This window comes from Dufourea novaeangliae, unplaced genomic scaffold, assembly GCF_001272555.1.
Source record: "Dufourea novaeangliae isolate 0120121106 unplaced genomic scaffold, ASM127255v1 scaffold14, whole genome shotgun sequence".
Classification (NCBI taxonomy): domain Eukaryota; kingdom Metazoa; phylum Arthropoda; class Insecta; order Hymenoptera; family Halictidae; genus Dufourea; species Dufourea novaeangliae.
In genome coordinates this window covers 4,061,238-4,087,955 of record NW_015373890.1, presented here as the reverse complement: position 1 = coordinate 4,087,955, position 26,718 = coordinate 4,061,238, and the positions used below count along the sequence as shown (strand labels likewise).

Sequence of the window (26,718 nt, the reverse complement as noted above, 5' to 3'; positions counted from 1 at the left end):
TTTGCTCTTGAGACGAATATTTAAATTTTACTTGACAAAGTTCCTGTATGTAACCACTTAAAGCGTACTTATGTATCAATTGTTGATCAACTAAAATTCAACTAAGAACTGACTTATTAAACAAAAAGGTCAACTGTCTATCGAAACTTTTCAATTAGAAAATCCAAATACCTCTAAATTTCATAAACAATTAGGATACATTCATTTAGACTGTGGATCTTTGTGTAAATATAGACATTTTCAGGTTTGTTTTAAAAATAGCAATTACACACAAGTATTGGTTTAGTATTATATTAGTTCCAATAAATACTCCATTATTTCTTGTAAAATCCTATACCTGCCCCACAATAATTCAGATCCCACTGCTGCCTTAAAATTATTCAAGATTTATTTCCAACATCGTCCGCCTTTTTCACTAAACAGAAGATCAGAATGATATTCAGAACTCAAATTCTATTGTCACTGTATTGAAACGATATTGAATTACTTATTGGTACATCTAATATTTCCTTCATACAACATTTTGAAAAATTGAGAACGAAATGAAAACTGTCACATATTTTTAATACAATATTTTCTGTGTTGATTCATTGTATTGATTAAATATGCAACATTTTTATTTATACAGGCATTGTGACCAGGAATATATCAAATATTTTCACTGAAAACAAAACATAAAAAAGCAAAAGCTTTTACAAAGGACGATCCCATTACATTTTTTTCCGACGTAAAATTTACAATTGCAACCATCGCGATTCCTTTTTTTCTCCGAGGATTTTAATATAGCAAAGGGGATTCCAGCGAACGCAAATATCAAACACGCGCCACCGTGCACTGTCCCAAAAAATGTAAGCGTTATTTACGAAAGACAAGGACGTAATTTCCTGAGAACACAAGCGCGGTATTTTTAAGGGCGCGACGTGCGTTCCGTGGCGGTTTAGTGGAGTTGTTTCTTTACGTTGGATCACGAAGACATATTTTCGTTTGATGTAAAACGCGCCCGAATTGCCTCCCCGTGGATTTAGCTCCACGTACTTTTGCATTTCAAAGCGATAACTTCGTTGACACGTCGCAGAAAGTATGCTGTCTAGATGCACAAAGACAAATTCGATGCATTCCGAAACTTGAAGTACTTCTAGACTTATGTAACGCCACAAAAATACAATGGCGGTCGAATTTGTTACCTGCAGTCAACATAAAGTGAACATATTCACTTATTTAGATTGTTGAAAAGAATTATTTATCGGTTATGCAGATGAACAATTATCTATCAATATCGAATATTCGGTTTATCTAGTTTAGGAAAGTGAATTATACAGGTTGGCCTTAATAAGGTTGAGGTTAATAGGTAGAATAATTATAATGCAATTATCCCTCAATTAATTTGAATACTTTTTCGTTTAATAACAGGGATTGAAAGACACGTTAGTTAATTTTCTTTCTAATGGATTGTGACGAAATATCAACGGATCTGTTTGATCAATGGTAGCTCGTTTCACCAGAAATATTCGTTTGTCAGTTATTCGAGACACGTTGCGCAACGCGTCAATGCGAGACCTTGATTTGGTGTCTACGTGCTTATCCGCGTGAAATGCGATTGCATACACGATACTAGGCATCGATACCCCGGCTGGTACACCGCAACCGAGCATACGCGACTGGAAATAAATCGGCCACTGTCAGAATGTAGAATGAGGGATCTTATCGTGCGAACAACATTGAACCAGCTTCAGACCACCAGACTTTTCACTCGGTACTAAAGATTCTGTTTTAGATTTCAGCATTAAGTAGAATCTCTCTAAACTGTAGCAATAATAATAATAATGAAAGTAATAACAATGATTAGCAATATAAAATTTCGTCTGTAATTATTAAAATTGGGGTAACCCAGACAGCGTATATTTGTTGAACGAAAAACGTGTATAAAACAGATAGTCTATGCTATTGTTATCTAAATGCTATGTCATTGTTGTCTTAACTATGACCTTTCAGCAGTCCAGCATAATAATAACAATGATAAAATTAATAACAGTAATCAGCAATATCAACGCCGGTCCGTAACTACCAAAATTCGGGTAGCCCAGATAGCTTAAATATTGAATGAAGAACGTGACTGAAATATGTAGTCTGCTATTGGTATTCAAGCGTAAACAACTGTGTACAAGACTGTAGGTTCATATTTGAAACACAACGTATCCCAGAACCAATGAATTCAAATAACAGTTTGAAAATTGATAATTACTTGGCCTCGATAAAATCTAAAAATAGAAGTTCAATCTGACAAGTAGAACACATTTCAATTATTCTCATTATTCAATCATTCATTCCGCTCTTGTAATACAGGCCATAAAAGTATTAATTTACATAAATATCCACAACTTAACCATATTTAACGTTTATATGCCTGTTTAATTTATTTCATTATCTTCCACTACAGAAAAGACCTCTTCATAGATGACTGTTTTAAAATACGTCGTTCGTACACTTATTAATTTAACCCTGGACCTTACCGGCGACCCCATAAAATTTGAATCTATCCTACAGACGTGAAAATAAACATTAGGAAATACAGCTTTTCATTACCTTTCCTTTATTCATTCTTGAATTCACATTGTACAGATATTATTATTTCCTACGGTATTTAATGAGAAATTAAAAAAAAATAGTTCGAAAATATTAAGTAATATTCTAAATATTAAGATTTTATATTGGGTCGCCCGCGATATTAACGAATATGATCGATAGAACAGTGTTTGTTATTGACGCCAAAAAATGGAAGGGTGTCGTCCTAGAGTAAAAGATCCTTCATTTCTTAGACCTATTGACAATGGAATGTGTTGTTTTGCGTTTTCAGTGCTCAGGACGGTGTTAAGGGAAAAATACGAGGGCGAAGTTGAGCCGGACGAGATCGACCTGATGCACGAGTCTGAGGAGGGTTTCGACAGGGCAGATTTTCGGGCGGAATTCAGCCCGAGTCCGAACCTGGAAGGGCCGCAACCGCAACCGAGGGATAACGTCTCCCGAAATTTCCCAACGGCCAGCTCGTCGCCGCCCCGCGCACGGACAAACAACGACGGTGAGTACCACGTATCGGGGATCATTGTTTCCTCTTCGCGGAACCTGTTCCACGGTGAACTGATCCATACGGGCTATCACTTGCATTGCCTTCGAACGAGTTAGGCTAAACGGTCTCGATTCGAACGGACTGGTTTCGATGGTTTCTGCGTTATACAGGGTGTCCCACGTAAGTGTCGCCACAAAATTTCAGAACTTTGCTTGAATTTTACAAAAAATTCTGTTAAACCAAAGTTGAACTACATTTAAGTGTGCACAACTTTCGTGAATGTTTTATCTGCATTTTTTCGGGGATATAAATGCAATCTTTTAGTTTTTGAATGAAACTACAGCATTTGTGAAATATTTTGCATTAAAACGAATTATGAGAAAGCTGACGATTATAAATATGTTACCAAAAAGACACAAACAATGTATAAATAGTATGTAGAAATTGTGTAACGTCGCGATACTTTTGTACCTTGATATACTACACATTCCAGAAATTCTGTTAATTTTTTTTACATTATTTGTGCTTTTTTTGTGTAATATATTTGCAGTCATTGTCACGATCCGTTTAAATGAAAAATATTTTTAAAATACTATAGTTTCGTTCAAAAAACAATAGGTAACATTCATTTCCCCCAAAAATGCAGATACAAAACTCTGATTCATGAAAGTTATGCACACTTAAATATAATTCACCCTTGTTCAACACAGTTTTTTGTGATCTTAAACAGAACTTTTTAAAATTTCGTTGCGATACTTACTTTGGACACCCTGTATGTTCCGATTCGACTTTGTTTGCTGTGCACTTTGTAGGTTGATTACTCTTTAGAGAATAAAAGTGGAGCTAATAATTTTTTGCTGTTAAAGGACAAGTACATAGAATGAAATCACTTGTTTGAATGTTTAAGCGAAGCGGTGAAATTGAAATGATTTTAATAATTACGCACGCAATGAACACTGAGATTTATTTTTGTTATTGACAAATGTTAATTACTCTGCTACGAAAAGGAAATTCTCATGTTATTTTCATGTCACGTTTCAACAGCTTTATTTTAGTATTGAAATTCTTGTTTGTGTGTTTTAAAATTCTTTAAAATTCTTTCATCAATTTAATCATCAGTTTAAAGGGTTTGCCTTTTTTATACTTCTATACTGTTCAAGTTTCTTTCTCAGTTAATCAATTCTTAAATTTTAATTGTGTTCTTTCTTGGTAAGCATTTAGAAATTAATTGTATTATCGATAATTTATGTGACTATTGCAATCTAGTTAGAGATAAATCGATTCATTTCATTCGATTTAAATATCAGTCCAAATTAATTTACAGAGTTAACATGTTGCAATTGCTTGAATAGTGCATAGGGATTAGCGAAGATTACCTTTTCGTTTCGATAACTGTTTAGAATAACATTGATGGAAAATTTGACCCTAGAGTTCATTAATTATAGGGTGCATTTACAGAAATCCGAAAGCAGACAAAAATTTATTTCTCCCATAAAGAGTGCTATCAGGGTCCAAATGAAATAGAACCCTCGCTGCACTTAATTAAACATTTCACTGTATTAAAGTTTAATCAATTCTGTGTGCTGAAAACGTACAAAATCCATTCGAGTTTCTCGTACGCAAAGGATGTATTATTCACTAGCACACCTAATAGACTCCAGCAAACACGAATCAAAAGTCGAATCGAATATCTGATATACTACGTTATATCTCTGGTGAATGGGCAGAAGAGTATTAATCAGAATTATTAATTTTGCAGAGAAGCACTTATATAATATTTAATATTACAAGTGCTTCTTTGTAAAACCAATCATTTTGACTTATACTCTTTTGCCCGCCCACTAGAGATATATTCGCAATGCAAGTAGTTGCCCTTGAACCGTCGAAGGTTCGCCTAGTTCCGGTCAGCTTCCTCGGTCCTGCACGCACGCTTCTCTGTGGTTTTCCGGCTTCGCCTAGCGTTCAATCTGCACTGACACACGACGCCGATATATAAATATGTCCAGCATCAGCAGGTCAGAGTGGTTAGTAGCCTCTTCATACGTGCATTAATGCTCGAACGTAATTAAGGTTAATGCAACACCGCCCGATATCATCCTGGCTTACGACTTACCCTACACGTATACATACACTTGTACAGAATGTCCCAAGACAGTTGATGCTACAACCGTGTTGGGTGATATTCTATATGCAAAAATAAGTGGAAAATGTACAATAATTTTTTTTCGTACGCTGTGAAAATTTGTACCGAATTTAAGAATTTTTTTTGTACTCATGGAATTGAATAGGACTCTACTAACGTGTCTGTTCATTACAGTCCGTTTCTACTTGTTGTCACAAATAAATAATCTAGCCTCTTTGCAGTGTAGGTCTCACCCATATTTAAACAGTTAATGAAGTCAAGTAATTATTTGTCAAGTGTCTACTTATTTATGAAGAACTATTATTGTATTATAAAAATTAGAATTTCCACGTTTCCTCAGTAAGAAATAGCGAAATACTTTTTTTTCATCCTTCATTCGTTATTTCAATCTAGATAATGAATTTTCCCATTCTTGCGGTAGAGTAGGTAACGGAATGTAATAATCAGACGCGTCAGCTAAATCCCATCCAACTGCACGCAACCAGCAGTTTTTGAAATTTAATTGCCTCGAAAACAAAGCAGCATGGAAAGAAATTTTATTCTACATTTTCGACTTATTTATACATACAGAATCACCTCCAGTCGAGTTGTATCATTAGCTTAGAAACACTCTGTAGAACTGTCACGGCTCATCCGCGTTGCAGTCTACGACTGCCACCTTCCACTCCTCGGCCAGTAACGTTGTCGGTTTACCGGATGCTAATAGGAAATCGATACAGCCGGATTCGTAATCCGTGGGTCGTGTTGCAACCCAAGTTTGTTAACCTTTTCGGTACGGACGACAAGTATACAAGTGATCATGAGCGTAACCAGGGGGAAAGAAATAGCCTTCGCCCTACCTTGGAGAGGAAAAAAGTGGATCAACCCCCACAAAAGAGAAAAATAATATTTATTAGGACATTTATTTTCAGATGAATTTTGATCTCCCAATCCCCTACTAACAATCAGGCTACACCCACGCAAATGGTTCCTAGAATGCTCGCTGTGGTCGAAGTACGAGTATGGGTCATTCCACTCCAAGTGGATCAATTTTGTACACGATATCTGGAATTTTGATCAAATTGAAATATGTTATACTTCATGTAAAAATAGGGAAGGGTTAAGTCATAATTTTTTTGGTTTCGAGATTGTTTAAAAAATGCAGATCCTCAAAGGTGGTAATTTTCACCAATTTTTACGAAAATAGCACCATACAGTGTTATCAAAATATGTAAAGTAAAACAATCAGGATTTTTATCGACTTTTTTCACTTGAATTGCTTTTTTCTTACAATTTTGAAAACATAGACAAATTATAGAATAAATTTTAAGTCAGAGTGTCAAAAACCATAGGAAGTTATGTATAGCAATTCAAGGACAAAATTCAACCACACATTATAACGGAAAAACCTCAATTTTGTTCGAACATATCATGTTTGACCTACATTTTCAAGGTTAAAACTTCTTTGTGATACTTTTCCTATACTTTTCCCTGATTCTGCAACATCTTAGCTTTAATGTGATGGTAGTTTTCGTAAAAATCGGCGAAAATTACCAACTTTTAGGGTCAGCATTTTGTAAACAATCTCGAAACCAGCAGAATGATGACTTAACCCCTCCCTATTTTTACATAAAGTATGCATGTATAACATATTTCAATTTGACCACAATCCCATACATCGTGTACAAAAGTGATCCGCTTGGCGTAGAATGACCCATATACAAGTCGACTTCGTATAATATTTTTCTTGTGAATAAATGTGAAGTGTGCATAGGAATATTTTTTCATTGAATTGCATGAAATGATAATTACGAAGGCGTGAAGAACACGGTACCTGAATTCTGCCGGCCGTAGCAAGCACATTAACGGATCGGCTGTCAGGAATATAGCATCGCGCTTGGATTTTGCCATACCGAAAAAATTGAACTCCCCCTGTGATGGTCCCGAATAATTTCCATTGTTTGTCGCCGCGGATAGAATCGGACATTCTGACACAGAGGAACGACCCCTATGGTGTACGCGTTCCACGAATTGGGATTTCTCTTGTCTCCTGCGAAATTGATTTCTACGGTTGTTCGTCGGCTCGATTATCTAAACCCCGATTTAATGATTCCAGTTCGATGGATTTCTGTGACGGTGTGTATGCTTCGCGGAAACGTGAATCGATGCTCCAGATTGGTTTTTTCTTCACAAGTGAATCGTGGAATAATTTGTAGAGGGGAGTGAAATTTAATTTATTAGGCAGTTACCTTTTTTTGGGGGATTGCTTTGTGACCATTCACTCTTTTTATATCTACGGTCGCGATGGTAAGGGTAGTACAGTATTGCGTGACCTGATGCCTCGTACAAAAATAAAAACGGAATTTTTGAATAAATTCTTTTATCTCAAGCTTCGTTTGTGGGAGAAATGGAATTTAAAAATTATTCAGGCTCACGTTTTTTCGAATATGTCAATATATACGTCTGTCATTAACTTTTTGGATTTGTAAGGAACACTGATAATTCACCGCTGTCAACTATATTCCATTATTCTAAGTGCTTTGTAGTTGTCGGTATTTATAAATTATTTTGGAACAGATATCAAGCAAGAGGAAACAAAATAAGTAGAACTAGCCAATAACGGTCAGACAAGACTGTAAAGCAGTGACGATAGATCTACGAAAAAATGTTACTTTGAACTTTCTTAATTTATTTGGGGTCTGTATTTTTGTTTATATCAGTACAACAATCATCTTCAGTGCAATCTGCTTCATTATTACAAGAAAATGATTAAAATCTGAATAATTATCAAGACACTGTTACAATGCCGATTTTAGCCCCAAATTCGTATATTTAATTGTACCATCTTTACAGAAAATTTCTAACTATTACACAAAGTGTTCGAATACATCACAAAAATAAGCATTCGAGAAATTGCATTATTGATCATAATATTCGACAGCGATATACATACAGAATCTTGGAACAAATTTCTTTCAAAATAATTCATTTCACTGGAGTATATCCCAAATAATTAAGAAATCAAAATTTATAACATGTGTTGAATGCCATAATACTGATTAGGAGCGTTGAAGTAATTTTCCAAGGTTGTTGTTTTCAGTCTGTCGGTTTCTCGTACACTTTTTGCCGGGCCACATAAACGGAGACATTCAATTCTCTGCAGAGATCTGCAATCTGCTACCATTGAAACTCCGCAGATGTCGGGAGAACTCGGTATTTGGCAGACGTTGATCTCTATTGTTCGGGATGGTGTAGCTTCTACTACTTCAGAAAACGTGGACCGTGTCATTGGTGCGCGGTCGGTATTGCTAATAGTAGTGGTGGATGGCGCGGGGACTTCAAGCAGAAACGGAGTTCAGCGCCAGGTCTGACCAATACAGTATGTTACTACTGGTACGGCCAGACGAGTGCCAGAAAATTCAAGTAGAAACGGGGTAGATCGTGGGGTGAACTCGTCGGTAGTATTAATCATTGGGACAAAGTCTGAAATGCTCTTGCACCAGACACGGGAACTTTTTAATTAATTCATCCCGAATTGTTCGACTGTCCCAGCAAAAATGATTTAACACGAGTAGGTAACTTTGTCAGTTGATTGAATCGCTAATTGGGGTGAAATTATTTTTATTATGAAACTGTGTGGTTAGTAATTTTTTCAACATACAAGAAGACTGAGTTATTATAAAATAATTAGGAAATAATGTTCGGATAAAAATTTTTTTTTCGAAACTGTGAGATAAATATTTTACGTAAACACGATGTTAAACGTCAGTTTACAGCTGTGATGGGCAACTCAGCGCCCGGCGGTGTTGAAAAATATTTTCAAATCAGCCCAGGAATCACTCCCTTGAAGGACTTACACCTATTTTGGGACCCCCTTGTATACACTAATAATTCAGCTATATTAAAATACATAATTTCTCATTTTTATCAAAGCTAGATTCTCTAGCAAACTGAACTAGATTTGTAATAGAGCGACTGGTTATCTAAATACTGTATTAATCGTGCATAATATTCTCTGCTTCTCGAACCAACACTAACCACTACATTAGAGACACAAAGTGAAGAAAAAAAAAATATTCTTCACTTCTAAAGCACGGACCATACTCTCGCCAATGAGACCAGATGCATTACCCTTTACTTCCGCTTGCATACTTTTCATCAAATTCAAAAGAAACGCGGTGAAGTAGACTAGAACGTGCGCGAGCTAGCTGCCCCCACGGGAACCTCCGAGCGAAACATTCATCTTGAACGACGCGCCGGTGAAACGCGGCCGGATGCACGTTCATAACTCCCTATAGCAACGCGGTAATGGCCACGATGAAGTAACACGTCGGGCTGAGTAAACTCGCTGCTTCTTCTATTCTTCGTTCCGTCTTTTCTTGTTTCTTTTTCTTTTCTTTTCGTTTTTTTGTTTTGTATACCGTGTTACCATCACGAAGGCATTTCCATCTACTCTTTTTTTTCCCTTCCTTTTTCCTCAAGCGAACCCGGAAAAGTTATTTCCTCGCGGTTGGACGCGCTTAAGTCCCGCCCAGGGGACTCGATTTTGTTTTCGAACGGTCCAAAGTTTACGCGGCTCTGTTTAATTAGAACGTTAACTCTTGGCTCGCTGAGAATTATTTTTTATTCCGACGGGGGAATTGTCGTTGTCGTTTTATGATTCGTCGTTTGTCGAGTGTACAACGCGATTTTGGTTTCTTTTATGTTGTACTTTCGATTTTTAACGAGTTTTGTAATTAGAGGCTACATTTCGCGGATTTGTTTGACTAGAACGTTGACTCTTGCGGATGATTACTTTTTATTCTAAAGGAAAGTTTTGTTGTCATTTCGTGATTCGCCGTGTATCGACTGTAAATGTTATTTTGATTTGTTACACTTTGCACGCTAACTTTTGAACAAGTAAATCATATTTTACACTAATATAAAATGTATAATAAATTAAAATTCAACATAAATTACCATTAAAGCAGCTAATTTCATTACTTTTAAAGCAAAAACTTTGTAATCCGTCATCTTTACGGATTTGATAGTTCCACTAAACAGTGTACACTTTACATAAATATGTACATCAATCAGGTTCACGGTTAAAAAGATGTTCTGCTAAGTCCCATCCACTTGTTGAATTTCCAAGCCTAATACACCTTGAAAATATCAATTTCACACCCTGCCTCGTACGGAAGTGTCAGGGGAACGTGTTACAAAAATCCGCCCTGATCGTTTCAATTGGCTTCAAACGATCAAATAAACTCGACCACACGTGTATTAATTACACGAACGTACACGCGCGTTGTAAGCTTAAAATACGAGAGCGGCCATGATTCCCAAACACCTCTTCGAATTAATTGTTACGCAAATTAGCCTAACGCGCTCCAAGTGCTTCCATCGCGTCGATGATATTCATTTATTCAGGGACTCGTCGTATTTCGCCCCAAATATTGACTGCCGTGACGCGCGTAATTAATTCAGAGACAATCACGCGTCGACGTACGGCCGGCGACAGATCCTCCCTCTGCCCCCCTAGGGGGTGTGGGGGGGGGTGTGATAACGAGTAAATACCAGGAGCAGAGACGCTGACAGATAAAACGTTCCGGCCCCCGTAGCTTTCGTGGTAATCAAACGGGCCAGGCTACACCAAAGGGAAACCTCGCGTTGTTCGTAACTCCGAACGCGATTTCCGAGCTAATTTCCCGTCTGCTGATTCCTTTAAACGCCCATCCCCTCCGGTTACCCCGGCTTGCGTTCGAACTCGCACGCTCACGTCTCGTCGGGTGAAAAATGAGCGGTAGCGCGCAGATTAAGAACGGAAACGAAAGAACTTCCATTGGAATCCACCGGAGAACTTTGAAACGAGAGGGGAGGGGGTGGGAGGCGAACTTTATTAATGAATTAAATAGCAGCCGCGGATCGAATGAATCCGTTAATAGCTCTCCGGCTCCGTTTCGACAACTGAACAATTTTCAACGTCGTTCCGTTCAATATCCTGTACTTCCCACCCCTTTAAACTTCTGCATTCTGTACCATTTTTATAATAATTCCTGTTAATTCTGTATTTTACCAAGCTACGGATATATATGCTGATATTGAGTGTTGGGGAATGGCTTAGGGAATGTACGGTAACAATGACTAATGAATCATTTTAAAGAAGGTCTTGTTTCAAAAATCTGGTGTAATATAATCCAAGTTTGGAGGTTTGATTTTGTTGTCCAATAATCTAGGTTCGTTATCGTGAACGAAGTTTATATAAATTCTAGAAAATTCAGAAGTTACGGACTCAAAAAAACAAATCGCGTTACGTTCGCCTCTGGTCTCCCCAAACAAAATTTTGTAGACACTTTTGGTATGATGAACCTCTTTATTACATAAATTAATTTCTCCGTGACTCTGATTTCTGTAAAGAAACTCATTAACATAGATATTTACATAAACATCCGCAGTCTCTCTATGAGCTAAGTAATGTGATTAAAATATTACTAAAACCTTTTTGGCCATGTTTCTGGCTGAAGTTGAACTTTCCATCAATAAAGCAAGATAAATATAAACTAGAAATTAAAAGTTAGCAATTGAGGAATTACTGAATCAAACGTTGCGAAGGCTATTATTTTTGCGTACACCTAATAGACTGTATTAAACTTCTCCAAACGCTTAACTATAGTGAGTATTGAACTGTTGTGTGTTCTATAAATGCATAAAATTGTCAGTGTTTTTATTACGAATTTTTTTACATGAAGTATTTTATTAAATGAATACTCAGGATTACAATGTATTATGCGTGAGAAAGATATTAATATATTCTCACTTTATAAAAAAAATAATATAGGTCCTCCAGTTTTGTTGACGTTTTCGCTAAAAATGGAGCGAAATATTACAATTATTTCAGAGTTAGGAACTGGTCCAATCACTAATATTCCGTGTTAAAAACACAATTCCCAAAAATTACTGTCATATACATGTATAATCAATACGTTTTTCGAAAAACACATCCCCTAAAACTTGTATAGAACATGAAACTGTCTCACTGAACACTTTGGAAATTTATACAAATTCATTTATGATATTTATAAATTTTAAGTTTCCTAATTTTTATTCAAATTCAAGAATGGATGCATATCACGTCAGAAAATTTAAACAAAACCGATGGACCAGAAAAAGAGGAATGTGTCTAAATTACGAAACTTGAATTCACCAAGATTCTTTCACGATTCCAGGTGCTTTAATTGGAATTTTATTCGCCCGAATGCTTCCACTCGTGACTTTCGCTTTGCTTTGAGATTCTCAGATGTTGTATGAAATCGAAGAAAATAGTCAGAGAGAAACGGTTCCTTTAACCCAGAGAGCTTTTTCTCTTTTATCGCGTTTAACCACTTCTTCGTAACTCGTTCAATTTCATTTGAATACTTTAAATGCCAGGAGGAACCTTCGGAATATCACATTAAGTAACTTCATATTTCGAACACTTTGCGTATTAGCCCGGAAACTATTTATTGCATTTACTGTGATGCTTCGGTTGCAGACGCTTTGAACCAAGGCACGAATACCTGAAAACTTAATAATTTTATAACTAATTATTTTTGTACCTTGCGCGTAGGAAATGTTTACTAAAATAGGGTAGGATTTATTAAAAGTATTCATAATTTAGTTTAACATATCCAAGTTCGCTAAATTTATTAAAATTTTATAGAATTTAGTCAAATTTACAGTATTTACGAAAATTGTTGTTTGAGACATCGATTGTTATGCTTTATTTTCATATTTACAGAACACTGTAGTCCTTTTTATTATTTACAGAACATTCTATATTATTTCCTCAATAAAACAATTTGTTGTGTAACTTCCACAGAAAAGTACTGCATCCACTTCTAAACATTGCTGTGATTGGATAAATCTCAGTTTCCTCTAGCACAATACTGTGATATTTATATTGTTTGGGAAGTTTGTGTCCATTTCTCCTGTTTTGTTTTAATTAGCCTGCAAATGTTTGTTCACATTTGTATATACAGCCTTGGCTAAACAATCAGAATCACTCTGTGAATTTAACTACTTCGAAAATTTCTCGTGAAACAGACAAATATAAAGTAATTATAATTAATTACATTCATTGGAGAAATAAGAATCTTGATCATCCTAACTAAAGGTATTAACCTTATTCAACTACAGTATGCAACATTTTCTTTATATTATTTAAAACTGGGTTAAACTTCAAACGTTTTACCGATAGTGTAGTAATAATATGTATGAAACTAAAATTAGAATGCTATTTCTTGAAAAAAAAATGAAATAACAAGTTCATTAATTTTCATTTCAGTCTTTATCGTTCTATACTTTGTACAATCTACATATATCGTAAACGTGTAAAATTCATAGTCTGATTATAATATACAATTATTGACTTACACTACTGTATTCCATTATTGGCGTACTCCTAAGAGAAAAGTGTCTCCGTTGTATCGAGGGGGCAAGCTTTTTCGCTTCCGGGGACAGTCCGTGTAATTTTAATTGAAAATTTCCATTGCATAAGTAACGAGTGTTTCCTTTGGCTTTTGCCACGGTGTCACGAAAAGAGGGGTTTAGACGAACGCGGAGGAATAATGCGCGTGGTTACAAAATTACGTAATTGCATACGTTGAGTCTCGCATATTCATGCCCTGACCATGGACGGTGGCTAAATGTTAATTAACTTCAGTGTGGAAAATAAAAGTTCTTCTCTTGAGCCCGGCAGGTAAATGGTCAGACGGGAGCAAGGAAAAGGGAGACTACAAGTGGCACGTGAACGTTGAAATCCGTAAATTTCATTTAAAGACTTTAAGGACATTTTTCCAAAGAGGCTCACTTCTCACTTTGAGTTCCAGCGACCTATTTGAAAGGAATAGAAAAGTCTAAAATTAAAAATTACATGGAAATACAACAATAGTTTTTTACGTACGGATTTCAGTCAATGTAAAAACAAAATATTCCAATATTCTTGCAGAGTATGAAAAAATTAAGAAGACGGATAAATATGAAGGCTAATCTGAAGTTACTGTTAGTAGACCCAACATAATTAAATATTTTTTTTAAGTTTCTATATTAAGATTTTTAAAAGACAATATTTTAAATAAAATAACGAGAATAGATTTTTAGAAGTTTGCAAAATTTCTAAAAAATCGGAATTCATGGATTCCCTCTTTAATCACTTTATTGCATCTAATGAGTGTCGTGCTTAAGAAAATCGACAAACATACAAAAGTATAAAACACAATTTTACGAATAACTTTCACAACTATGTCAGTGTTGTGCATCAGTGTCCGCGAAGTTCCTGGAACGATAACAGGTGCTCAGGCCGGAAGTGGAAGGAGTCAAGCAGGGAAACCAAGAAAGATGTCCACGAGATACTCGATTTACTGGTGGATAATCAACAGAGAGACTCGGTCTGATGAAGCATCTAGTTGCGCCGTATCCGAGAGCCACGTAATTATAGGTGCATACACCTAGACTGCTCTCGGGGCCTCCTTGGACGAAAGCTCTCTAAGTTAGGGTAACTTTCGAAGCGGTATTCTCGGTTCCGGTTACGTGGCTTTAATGAGATGGTCGCCGAGGCGTGTATAATGCAACGCACGAAACTGCCGGCCTACTTCTGTTATCGCGATTAAGCTCGACATGGCCCAGTAAATAGATTCGTTTTCTATTCGTTAGTTTCTGTTTTTATCAATTTTTAAATCGTTCTGGCGACAAAAATGAAACTAAATGAATAATACATACACTGAAAATGTAATTAGATTTTAAGTGGCAGGTCTGCAAACTACAGAAAAATGAGTGCCCTGAGTAACAAGTAGACTGTTAATATTGATGAAAATTCACGTTTTTGTAGATATGCTTACGGAACCAAAAGCTAAATATGAATTCAGTCTATTTATGCTAGACCTTATCAGATCGAATAAATACTATATATTTTAGTGATTTTCATTATATTCTTTTACTATATTGCATTTTCTATATTTATACTTGCAATATTTATGAGTTTAAAATTACTCATTCATACGTATTAACACACTGTGTAGGAATTACGGGATACTTAAGCTTAATTTCCTGTTTTACTTATAGATTGATGATTCGCAAGGCAAAGTCATTCGTTTTGGTAGTGAAATCGTTGTGTGAACCGATTCCTGTTATGATTTCCAAAGTGAATATTCGTGTAAGTGTAGATTAGAATGTCGAGCATAATGATAATAATTGCATTGTGGAAGTATATGCAAATACAGATTTTTATGAAGTAATTCATAGAAAACGAAGTCATATGGAATCTTATTAAGGATCCTAACAAGTTCCAAATCATATAAGACTTTTATAAAAATTTAACTTATGCAATAAATGCATAAAATTCACAGTCTAGTACTAATGTAGTTAAATCACTTTATGTAATTCATTCTTATATTACATATTACACACGTCTGTCAATATAAGAAATACAAGCTTTATACTGAATATTCACTTGTTACAATAAATTTTCACGAATAAATATACATAATGAGAACCTTTTCGCTTACGAATGCGACAATCAGAAACTATTTCACGATAATATCAATATCATATTTACTGCAGAGAATGATACAAAAATTAACAACAGTAGAGATCAAAATGAAACAGAACATAGAGAATACAAGCAACAGTAAAACCAAAAACGAAATAAAATAAACAAATGTACAAGCGAGGTTCAACAATTAACCAACGCTCTCGTGAAATCAAACCCGAATATACGTCTCCATCGGTACTCAAAACAGCCACAAAGTTCTCAGAGATCGTAAAACCCGGTACGACTTCCTTAACGCTTCCTGCCGCGAGCGATTACCATTTATTACAAATTGATAGCGACTGTATCGATAGCGTGCCACGCAGTGTCTCATTAAGTCCGCTCGTCTGCGATGCATTCCCCGACATCTGAACGGAATACTTGGACGAAGAGGGCTGTGCTCCGATCGAATTTTAGTAGACTCCCCTCCCGTTAATTAGAGCAATCGTGGACGAACAGACCGTAGCAGATTTCGTCGTCAAAATACCAGCTCGCTATCCGCGTGTCGGCCAGATTGAACGATTCGCTAATCTGTTGTATCGTTCGTGAATACAGCTAAAGTCATAATCCTCCTCTGATCAGATTTGTTACGGCGCTATAGTTCTAGTTTTGTTTAACGTCTCGCCTGATATCATTGATGTTATATTATCGCGGGAAGACGTTTTGCTGAGGAATGGATTAGCGGATTGTAGTAATTGAGATAATAACAAGACGCGGACTGCAGACCAAATTATCGTTTCTTTTGTCTATTATTCTCTATGTGAACGAAGTTAAATTGCAAGGGGCCAGTTTCGAAAATGTATAAACTGCTTGAACGAAGGAAATAAAATAATAAAAAATAACGGTAACTTCAGATTCTAAAGCCGTCGTTTCGGGTCTACGACGGAACAACGTTTCCAAAAGCAAAAACACCGATTCTATATAATATGTTAATAGACACACAACATTACATTTTATTGTCAAAGTATGTATGCAAATAATTTCAGGAGTGATCCCAATTAACACGTTACACACGTTTGATCGATTACGTTTCGACGGAGGTCTGAGTTAGGTATTAGCGGCGTGTCGCTCGAAATAAAACCAATTTGTCATAAACCGCATTGCCACGACTTTCCATCCAAAACTTCGCACGAATTAACGTGAAAAATTCGTTCCATATTGGAAATTTGAAACGTGATTGCATTTATCGAAAAAATAAAAATTGTGAAGTAGCCTGTTCGGAAAGGCATGGGGATAAAAAGCATACCGGTGTGTTATTAGCCCGCCGAACAAAATTACTTCCCGTGACTCACTCGTGGTCTCTTGCCGCGTCGCTTTTAATCCAATCAAACCTCCTCAAAATCCAATTCCCTCCATGTGCCACCCTTTAATGCCACCCCACGTCGGGAGTTCCTAAAACTCTCCGCGCGCGACCTTGTTAAAATATAAAAGGGAAGGTCCCTTGCGTGGGAGGATTATCCGATGTACCTTCAACCGTGGACACGTACTCGCCACCGTGCTTCCTTTCTTCCTTTTTTTTTTTTCTTCTGTTCGTTCGCAGAGGAGTACTCTGATCACGTGTAAGCGCAATAAAGCGATCGAGAGGCGAAACTCCGCCCGATATCGCTCGCATTCTTTCCCTCTGTAGGTCAGGATTAAAATTGGAAAAGTAGAAAGAGCAGAATTGAGTCGGGATCCGATGAGACGTCGATATCGATGTACGATTAATTTGTTTTTTTTTTTAGCAATTCGATTTCGTTGAAAGATTTGGAATCATGTTCGTGAGTTAATGAGAAAGGAATAAGAATATAATTGTAGATCTGGAAAAGTTTATTTAACACGTTGACTGGCACAGTGAAAAAAGCCGTACATAGCCAGACATGCTTCATTTTATTTTTTAAGTCATGAACCGTCGAAAGTATTATACGTTTAGTTAATAGAGACTTTTGGTCTTGTTTGATATTGTACTGCGATATTATTTTTACGCAAAAATTTTGTAACTGTACTTAAATAATTTCGCCTCTTTGCAATGTTCGTGTTGCTCATATTTGAATGGTGTGATAAAGTATTAATGTCGGGTTGATGGGAAATTAATGGCAGATCACCATAATGTATTTTAATTCTATAAGTTCTGGTCTTTATTATACTGTAAAACGAATGGAAGTCGTTTTCCCTATTCTTCAATTCTAGTAAGAACAATAGTAACATCAATGTATTTAAGTGAACAATTATATTCTACCAAACTAGCACAATTTTTTTCACTTCTGTAAAATTTAATCTTTTCTTACACTGTAGAAAACTGGAAGAAATTCAATATATTGTATTATAGAAACAGTAGCAGTAACCTTATCGTGTCTATCCTCTATCATCGTAATATTAATCAGTTCTTGGTTTTCTTGTGTGATGTGAACATAATTTAGACTAAAATCAACATCAAATATAAATCTCTGTTATCTAAGCCATAATCATTAGACTATAATAAGAGTTATAAGTCTGAACAAAAGCAAACTAGTGCCACTTCCCCACGATAAGAATAAAAAAAAATCGAAGGAAACTGTTTACAAAGTGTAACAAAGAAGAATAGCAAGAAAACAAAGCGTGAATACATATTCTCAAGATATGAACAGGAAGAAGAATACCGGAATAGGGACAGAAACAAAGAAAGAGTAATTAAGAGAAGAGTGTGGTCAATGAGAAAAAAGAACCGACTGAAGCCTCGACAGTGGGCACGAAAAGTGAAAGACGACAGAAGAATTGCCTGAACGGGAGCACGTATGAAAAGAACGATGGTAGGCAGGTATTTACATAAACAAGAGGGTAAATAGGTCAGTGGGATAAAGGAAGCAAGAAGAGCAGTAGTAAAAAAGAAAAACTACATCGAAGCCCGTGTGCATCAACTTCGGGACGGGAAGGCAGCGATAAAAAGGAAACGGAAGTAACGCACAAAAGCGAGCAATAGGAGAAGTAAACGATAGGAATAGAAACGGCGCGGTAACCGTGAAGGCAAACTAATTAAAAGAGAGATGAAAATGGAGGAGCAACAGTAACACACGGAGGTGGTGGGTTCGTAAAAAAAAAAAAGGAAAACCGGCAGGCGCCTCCGGGGCGTAAAAGTGAACCGAAAATCGAGCGAACGCGCGAATAGAACGAAAAACGCGGCCGGGATACGGCGAACTAAAGAAAGAAGAAAAACTGTGAAAAAGCCTGAAACCACCTAAGCTGTAAACAAAAAGAAACTGTAAGAATGCTGAGTACGTGCGAGGCGCGGGAAGGGTGCACGGACGAAACAAAAGCCAGTAAACACGATAACGATGGTGATTGTCAGAACCACCCTGGATTCGCGACCTGGATATCTGACACGCGGCTACCTTCGAAGAATTATACCAAGGAGAAGAAACGAATGCAAGGTCTTCGTCTGAATACAAAGGCGTATTATTTACTGACAGACGTGGGTAAGATTTTCTAAACAGGAGTCTAGCCAGACGTCTTTTCGTAATTGCGAGCGTATAACTTGCAAATGTTTTCTGATTGAAACAGTCCGTGCAATAGTGGGCTATTCAACAGCAAACGATAAGATTGAGAAAATGAGCCTTGGAAAATCGTAAAACATAATGTTAAGTCAGGACATAGAGTGCAATAAGTTTCGCAAATGTAAGATAGCCCACTGACCCCTTGAATTACAAACTTGTGATCTGCAAATACTGATAAGAAAAGACACCTATGTTGTATTTTTAACTTTAAAAAATTACATTTGGATCATTGACGATGTCCCTCTCGCTATTTCGAGCAGGACGCTCTAGTAACTATTTTTCGAAAAAATGAAAAGGAGGTGTTTAGTATTCACTGAGAAACTGATCGCAAGACTAAATTTAAAAAATATGAAATCTAGTTCAAAAATATTGTGTAATATACCCCTCAATAGTAGGGTTGAACACCGGGTGTTTACGCTATATGTATATCGTTTCAGGCACTATTCCAACTATTACTCCATCTATGTATACAGCCAGAATCACAACAAAATACGCTAGTGAAGTGTATTTAAAGAACTTCCAAAAACCGTTACTCTCCACTCAACGTGCCCAATGATCGAAACTCTGGAATAGCGCACTCTAGCGTGATACGTGAGCTTACTAAAAGTTCGAATAAAAACCCTGTCGAAAATTTGTGAACGCCTCGTGCGCGCAGAGCAAGTAGAGGAGTAGGTACAGGAAAGCTAAAGGTGGGGCGTCTGTGCAGTCCCGTGGAATTGGATAACGTCCCGGTCATATTGCTTTCGGTGCCAAGCGACGTCGAGGTCGCCGGCTGCGACGCTCGGGGACAAAGCGGTCCCATAAAGTCGAGGGGAATTCTTTTGTCGACGAACGACGGTCCAATCCAAAACGCGGATAATGAACCAACGTACGCTATAACGGCCGCGTTACAGCACCGATCCACGCGCTCCTTCGACCGGACACATCCACGAACCACGTTGCTCCCGAATTATTACGTTTCCGGCCAGAAACTGGGAAAGGGAAGATGGGGGTGAACGTGGCTGCTTTTAATTAGAAGCCTGAATTATCTGCGCGGCTGGTAACAGGACGCTTAGTCGTGGGAGGAAACGGTCGTTAAAACGTGCGGTCGAATGGGCCATCCCCGGGCCGATTTTGAGGATTTTGCTTTAATGCACGTAGGTAGTTCGCGCGCAAAGATGTTGGCTGGGATGCGCATCTAATTGCTGGCTACCGGGGGGTTCTAACATTTGTCAAACTGTTGGTATCCTCGGCGAGGAGCTGTGGACAGTTATTAGTTTTTGGGATTAGGTGTTGTGGACTGAGGAAATTGTGGTGTAGAAGTCGTGGGGATGAAATGAGGATTTATCGTTCGACGCATTGACTGGTGTCGCAGGACATGTGTGAGCGACATTTCTAGGTGATGTGGTCACAGACAGCTAATTACAGTAGTGTAACACAATGTAATTATTTCTTCTTTAACCATGATTTAAAAGTAAATCAATAGAATTCCTATCGATAAGCATAGAATTATCTCTTTACACTCCATAGACTCAACTATAGCGATGCACATCATCTCGAACCGCAGGTTTTGTTCATTGTAACACAAACAGACTTAATCAGTAAAAGATGAATTCTAAGGATTTATAAGCCTTTGTCCGAAAAACGTGAGTATTATTTTTCAGGGGCAGTGTCCTAAGAATGTCTGTCGTTAATCCTTCTCATTTAAATAATCTTGGAGTGTAAAAGATTAATAGCCTACAGGTCGAAAAGATGTTAATAGGCCACCTACTGAGTTAATATTTCTAAATATCTAACATATATATGTATGTCTGAACGTATTAATATTTCAAAACTATAAATTATTAAACAACGTCTGAAGTTCCAACAAAACTACGGTGTCATGTTTCACATGCATTAATATTGATGAACAATAGTGTCACTAGAAAGCTAATACAATTTCATCATCCTTTATTACATTACCGAGGACTTTCTCGTCGCGTTAATTAAAGGTAGTGGCCGATGGTCCCGCAGCCTCGGGAAGTCGACCCCTATCTTCTCCATCAGACAACGTTCCCGAACTTTCGATCCGGACTTCCTGTCGCATCGTTTCGGGAGGGCTGAAAATATTGGGGAACTTTTCGATGAGAACGCCTCGCCTCTCTCGCATAATCTCGCGCGGACGATTAGGTAAGGGGACTTGATAATCGATGTGTCTTTTCTGCCGGCCTACTATCGAATCGAAGGACTGCGAAATTAAATTTCACGGATCGACGCCAAGAAAAAGTTCCTTCTTTCGAGGAAACCCGGAATAATACTTTGAAACTGCACTGACAATTAGTAACTATGAAGAGTAAGGTTTTCGATTAAATAAATTCTGTATAATTGATAGAGAAAGAAGGTTTTGAAGAAAAATTGGACTCTTGAAACGGGCTCTTTGTATTGTTCTATTTTTTAAAGAAGCATCTTTCGTCTAAAGGATCTTCAATCATTTTCGTTAATGCACCTTAAAAGAAATATAAATTTCGTGAATTTTATTTTACAATTACAGACCCAAAGTGTTTAGTTTATATTGTCGCCTGAGCAATATTGAACAAGTTTTAGCACAAGAAATGAAAGAATAATTTTTTAGGATTAGAATAGGAAATTAATTAGGAATAGAAATAATTTTCCAAAATAAAGATTATATTGTAAATATTTAAATTCTTCTTCAGAAAATTCTATATGCTGCTTTTGTACCCCCTTTCAACAATATCTTTTCGCTTTCGGAATGAAGGAGAAAGGAAATTGCAGAATTGACGTTACAACCAAATTTACTTTAAACTAGCTGTCCATTAAGGGGATCGTTTGTACGATTGTACATTAACAATGACACGGTTTAACATCGAAAGTTTCGGTGTTTAATCCAGCTGAAAGTTCAGAAGTACCGTAAGGCTTAAGTGTTAATGCAACGATTAAGTGAATAATACATATAACGGAAATAGGAAAACTTTTCACATCACTGAAAAGTTTTCCTGTTCTTACATTCGTGGATATCAATCGTTTATAAACGAAATTCTCTAGGAGTCACTTTTAGAGTACATAGAGTTTGTCAACAAATTTCGTGAAATTCATAAATGAAATTCATACAGAAACAATCAAATATTTCACTCGTCGTATTTTTGAATAAATTTTCATATATGCGGTTCTATTTATATATATAATATATTGAATTAATTTTCAAAACATAGAGTAATGCTTGTTATTTCAGTTTCGAAAAATTTTATTTGAAGGCTATTTGTGTATATTCGATTTGAGAACGTCGATTACAAAACAATTTCAATTGCTGAACCATGGTTGCGCTCCCAAACAAATCTAATTAAAATCTTTCCGATTTCGTTTGTTTTCAGTAAAAAATATTACACGAAACACAGGAATGTATACACAATATTTCCAATATCGCCCCATATTTATATACATGCAGTAAACAAGACAGAAAATGTTCTCGAAATATAAAATCAGAAATTTAAATGCGAACACCAAAAATGTAAATAAAAAGCTACGTAAATGCGTATAAAAACGATATCACTTGGATGACGATTAAAAATAATTTGTAAGAAATTCTCGGGGATATAAACTTTGCAAAGGAACTTAATAAGTTGATAAAGTCTTTCAAGCAAACAAACTTGTTTAATATAATTTCAACAAGAAAACGATTATAACTATAACATGGGATAGTGCTTGTATATACATTATTCGTTTAGCGATTGTCAAGCGAAATCGCTGTTTGGTTATCATTAGCCCTCGTTAATAGTCCCTCGTAATTATTCCCAGCTGTAACGAACCCGCAGGCAATTAAGAGTCGTTTCGGTGTCGCATTGAAGATTGAACTATGGATAGCCAGTTTGACGTTAGTAATGAGAGAATACTGGTGTGATGTTCGCGTAATCCAATTCCGATTAGACAGCAGTCATCTACCAAATTTCCACGCATTGAATCACCCTGTGGTCTGTCAACGAACGTCATTGTTACCATTGAATTGACCAACCCATTGCAGATTGTTTCATTTCTCAGAGTTGGCTTCGATAACAATGAAATCTTCTCCCCTGAAGATTTTCCACTACATACGCAATTCGGTTTTACCATATCACATTATTATACGCTTGTAAACTATTTTCGTTTTTATATGTATATTAGATCTACCAATAACTGCTTTACTATATTTTATCAAATTTAATTTTTATATCTGAGTGAATCAGAATTCTTACAATAGCATAACAGAGCTTTGCAATGAAATACAAATTTTCTTATTATACGTTATGTTGTTTGAAAGGCTCATATTTATATTTCTTTGTATTCAAAAGAAAAAGAAAATTTTACAGAGAGGAGGTAGATGTATTAAAAAGTAGAAATCAGGACAAAGTAACGAAATATGTACACATCTTTTCTTTTTACGTCTAAGATCGTGTGCTCCTTTGTAGATTATTATATAACTACATTTTGTTATCTGAATTAATGATAAAAGTTATCATTATAATATATATCATATTAATTGAAATATTCTGACATCTTTTAAGAACGTGATTACTTTGCTACAAGAACTCCTTTCTTGAAGTTTGTATTTTGCTTATATTAATGACAACAAACGTAAAAATTGCTTCAGAAAACATAATTTTAACTACATCTTAGTACTATAGTGTATAGTCTCTTAGAAGTGGGTTTCAAGAAACTTTCAAATTTGCATGTTTCTGCTACATATCTTCTATTAATAAATAAATATTTGTCACAAAGAATGAATTAGACCTTCATGGAAGATCAACTGTGTGAAAATGATATTTCTAACAGTAAGTTGATAAAATATAATTATTAGGCCAGAAAATTGGCCAATTATTTGCCAGAAAATTGTGTCGTTTTTTGTACCCATTGAAGCATTTTTTTGTAGTAGAATTCTGTGCTTCAAAGAGTTAAAGATGACAACATTCAAAACAGCTTATTGTATTGGATCATGACAATATCTAATAAGCTAATTAAAATCGACAAACCTCCAATTATAACGTGGTTCGACGGTCAAAGAACCCGATTTCCGTAATCCCCCTTAAAACCTCTCGAAGGTTTTATTAAAACGGCAAAGTTTCCGCTGAAATCGTCCGTAAACTGCTTTCAACGATGACACCAGATCGTCTCTATCCATGTCACGGCGTTCGACGTCGATGTTTAACGAAAAAGACGAGTTATTAACTAACCGGCGCAACCGACCTAACTTCTGAAGCCGTCGAGCACGAAGTTCGCCAAGCCCCACGGGTACATGGGCTGCATATTGTTGCAATAAGGGTCAAGCCTGCCGATAAACTTCGCGAAGTAGCGACGTTATAACTCAGATTCTTTCGAGCGGACGAGAAACGCCCGCGTGGGCGCGCTTGGAATTGTCCATTCAACTTGTAACTCTTAATTTAGAAAGCAGAAACAGGAAATTCCGTCTTGCCCCGTACTTGCCAGGAAACTTCCGCCTTGGAAAATATGCTTTCACCGTTGGGGAGAAGTTGCTCGTTAGTTTTAAATACGTTTCTTCTTTCAAACTTAATTACTTTCCCATTGCAACCAGTTGAAAGAAGAAATTGCTGGGGTTCTTGTTATTACAAACAGTGTGCTTCTTCCGACGAGAAATTCTCCTTAAAACACGGTATTAATTACACCGGGACGGGATTTTATGTTTACGTGGGCCACTGCGATACCGTGTCTGTGACGTTGAAATTGTGTACAGCATGCAGTAATTAACGCTGTTTTGCATACGTTGTTTCATGGTACAATGTTTCTATAAATATACAAATTTATACAGTAATTTTTATTTACGAAATTGCCATTTTTTAAGTTCATAAGTTAGACCACTTCAATACTCTGACAACACGTCATCCAAGTATAGATGACACCTGTATTGCAAAGAAGCTGGATTATTTAAATACCGGAAAATTAAAATATCGAAAAAGTCCATTCGAATCCGAAGATAACGGATGGTCTCAATTGTATTACACTTATACATAAATTCATAAACATCCACGATTTAATTGTAACTAAAAAATTGTATTATTAATACGATATATTGCAGCAATTTTCATTAGAAAATAAAATTGAAATGAAATTGATAGGTTTCACAAGAGAATTAATGGTGCCTAGACACTGATCTTAAAAGGGACAGCGTATTAAGATTTATTTGACGAACCACAAGTGTTAACTTTACGAGACTATTATTCAGAATCCTGTATTAATTACCAATCCCGTTTATACGATATTACGCTGTTAATTAATCCCTGAGTAGAAGAAACTGTTGGCTGAACGATTGAACGGGCTCCATAAAATGCGGCGTAAATTTGCTAATAAAATACACTATGGACGTGCAATCGATATAGTTATTAACAGCAAAATGACGTTGTCTATGACCGTAGAGCAACATAGCTACATCACAGTGATCTAGCGATTGCTACGATGAAGATTTGTACCGTCCATATACGTAGCAATATATTCCCATTTTAATTTATTGAAATTATTCAAACATTTTATCGAATATTGATAAATTAGTCTTTCATTGCGATCATTTCATAACTCGTGAAATCTTCCGTATTATATTTTTCAAATCATTTTTGATCTATACGATCACTCACCGCTTTGTCTCCATACACCTCACAAATCTTCTTTATCTTTTTTTTATCTGAATGGCATTTTCCCCACGTTCAAAGATAATACAGCATTAGATGTCGGGAATTCACATGCTGGTTTTCCATTTTTAAATCAATTACACACAACTTCGATTATCCCAATGATTACGATTTTGTTTTTCAAACTGAAGGGAGAATTTCAGAGAACACAATAATATATAATTCACAGGTTATAATTATAATGTAGTCTATAATACGAAAGATCAGTTATCTTCACTTGTCGATAGAAAATCGAACGAACTTTTTGGTTCAACCCAATATGTAGGAGACCGTTACTTCACAATACAATTTCCTCATATTTTAGTATTTCTAAGTGAATTGATGACAATGTTACATAAATACAATGAATTTTTGCACTAATAAGCCTGGATTGAGCCAGAACATTTTGACTTCGGTGCGTATGTTATGCGTATCCACGGTTACATTGCTTGTTGGAAATCCCTGTACCAACGGGGTCGAGATTTCCAAAGCGATTCCTATGGATCTAATTAGGATTAGATTGACGCCATAGTGTTCCTATGTATTGATAGTGGATCACTTGCTGATAGACCAATCTGTGACGGAACAATCGTGAATGCAACGGCATACCTAATACAGATGGTTGCGTTTCGATATCCGTGCGTACCGAACACTATTACATGGGAATCAATTGATTTGGAGACCATTAAACGGGAAGCTTTTTCCCTCTGTAATTTACTTCTTTTTTAATGAAACTGTTACACGATTCAATAACGAATATTTATCTAGTTATATATTATCCTATTATTTTTTGTGAACGAAAATAGCAGCGATTTTGTTTTGTAACAATTTCCTATTTTTCTACCAATTTTTTT

At 36.3% G+C, this 26,718-nt stretch overlaps 1 protein-coding gene across 1 annotated transcript in view; it reads left to right on the top strand.

Moving 5' to 3' along the window:
• Nucleotides 1-2,854: 2,854 nt before the first annotated feature.
• The window catches only part of LOC107186187, a gene marked incomplete at its 5' end in the record, with an annotated part of 35,986 nt that continues 12,122 nt past the window's right edge, over nucleotides 2,855-26,718 (top strand). Inside the window, one exon of the mRNA XM_015574012.1 lies at nucleotides 2,855-3,076. Within this exon, the coding sequence (XP_015429498.1) occupies nucleotides 2,855-3,076 (222 nt within the window). The remainder of the gene's footprint in view (nucleotides 3,077-26,718) is intronic.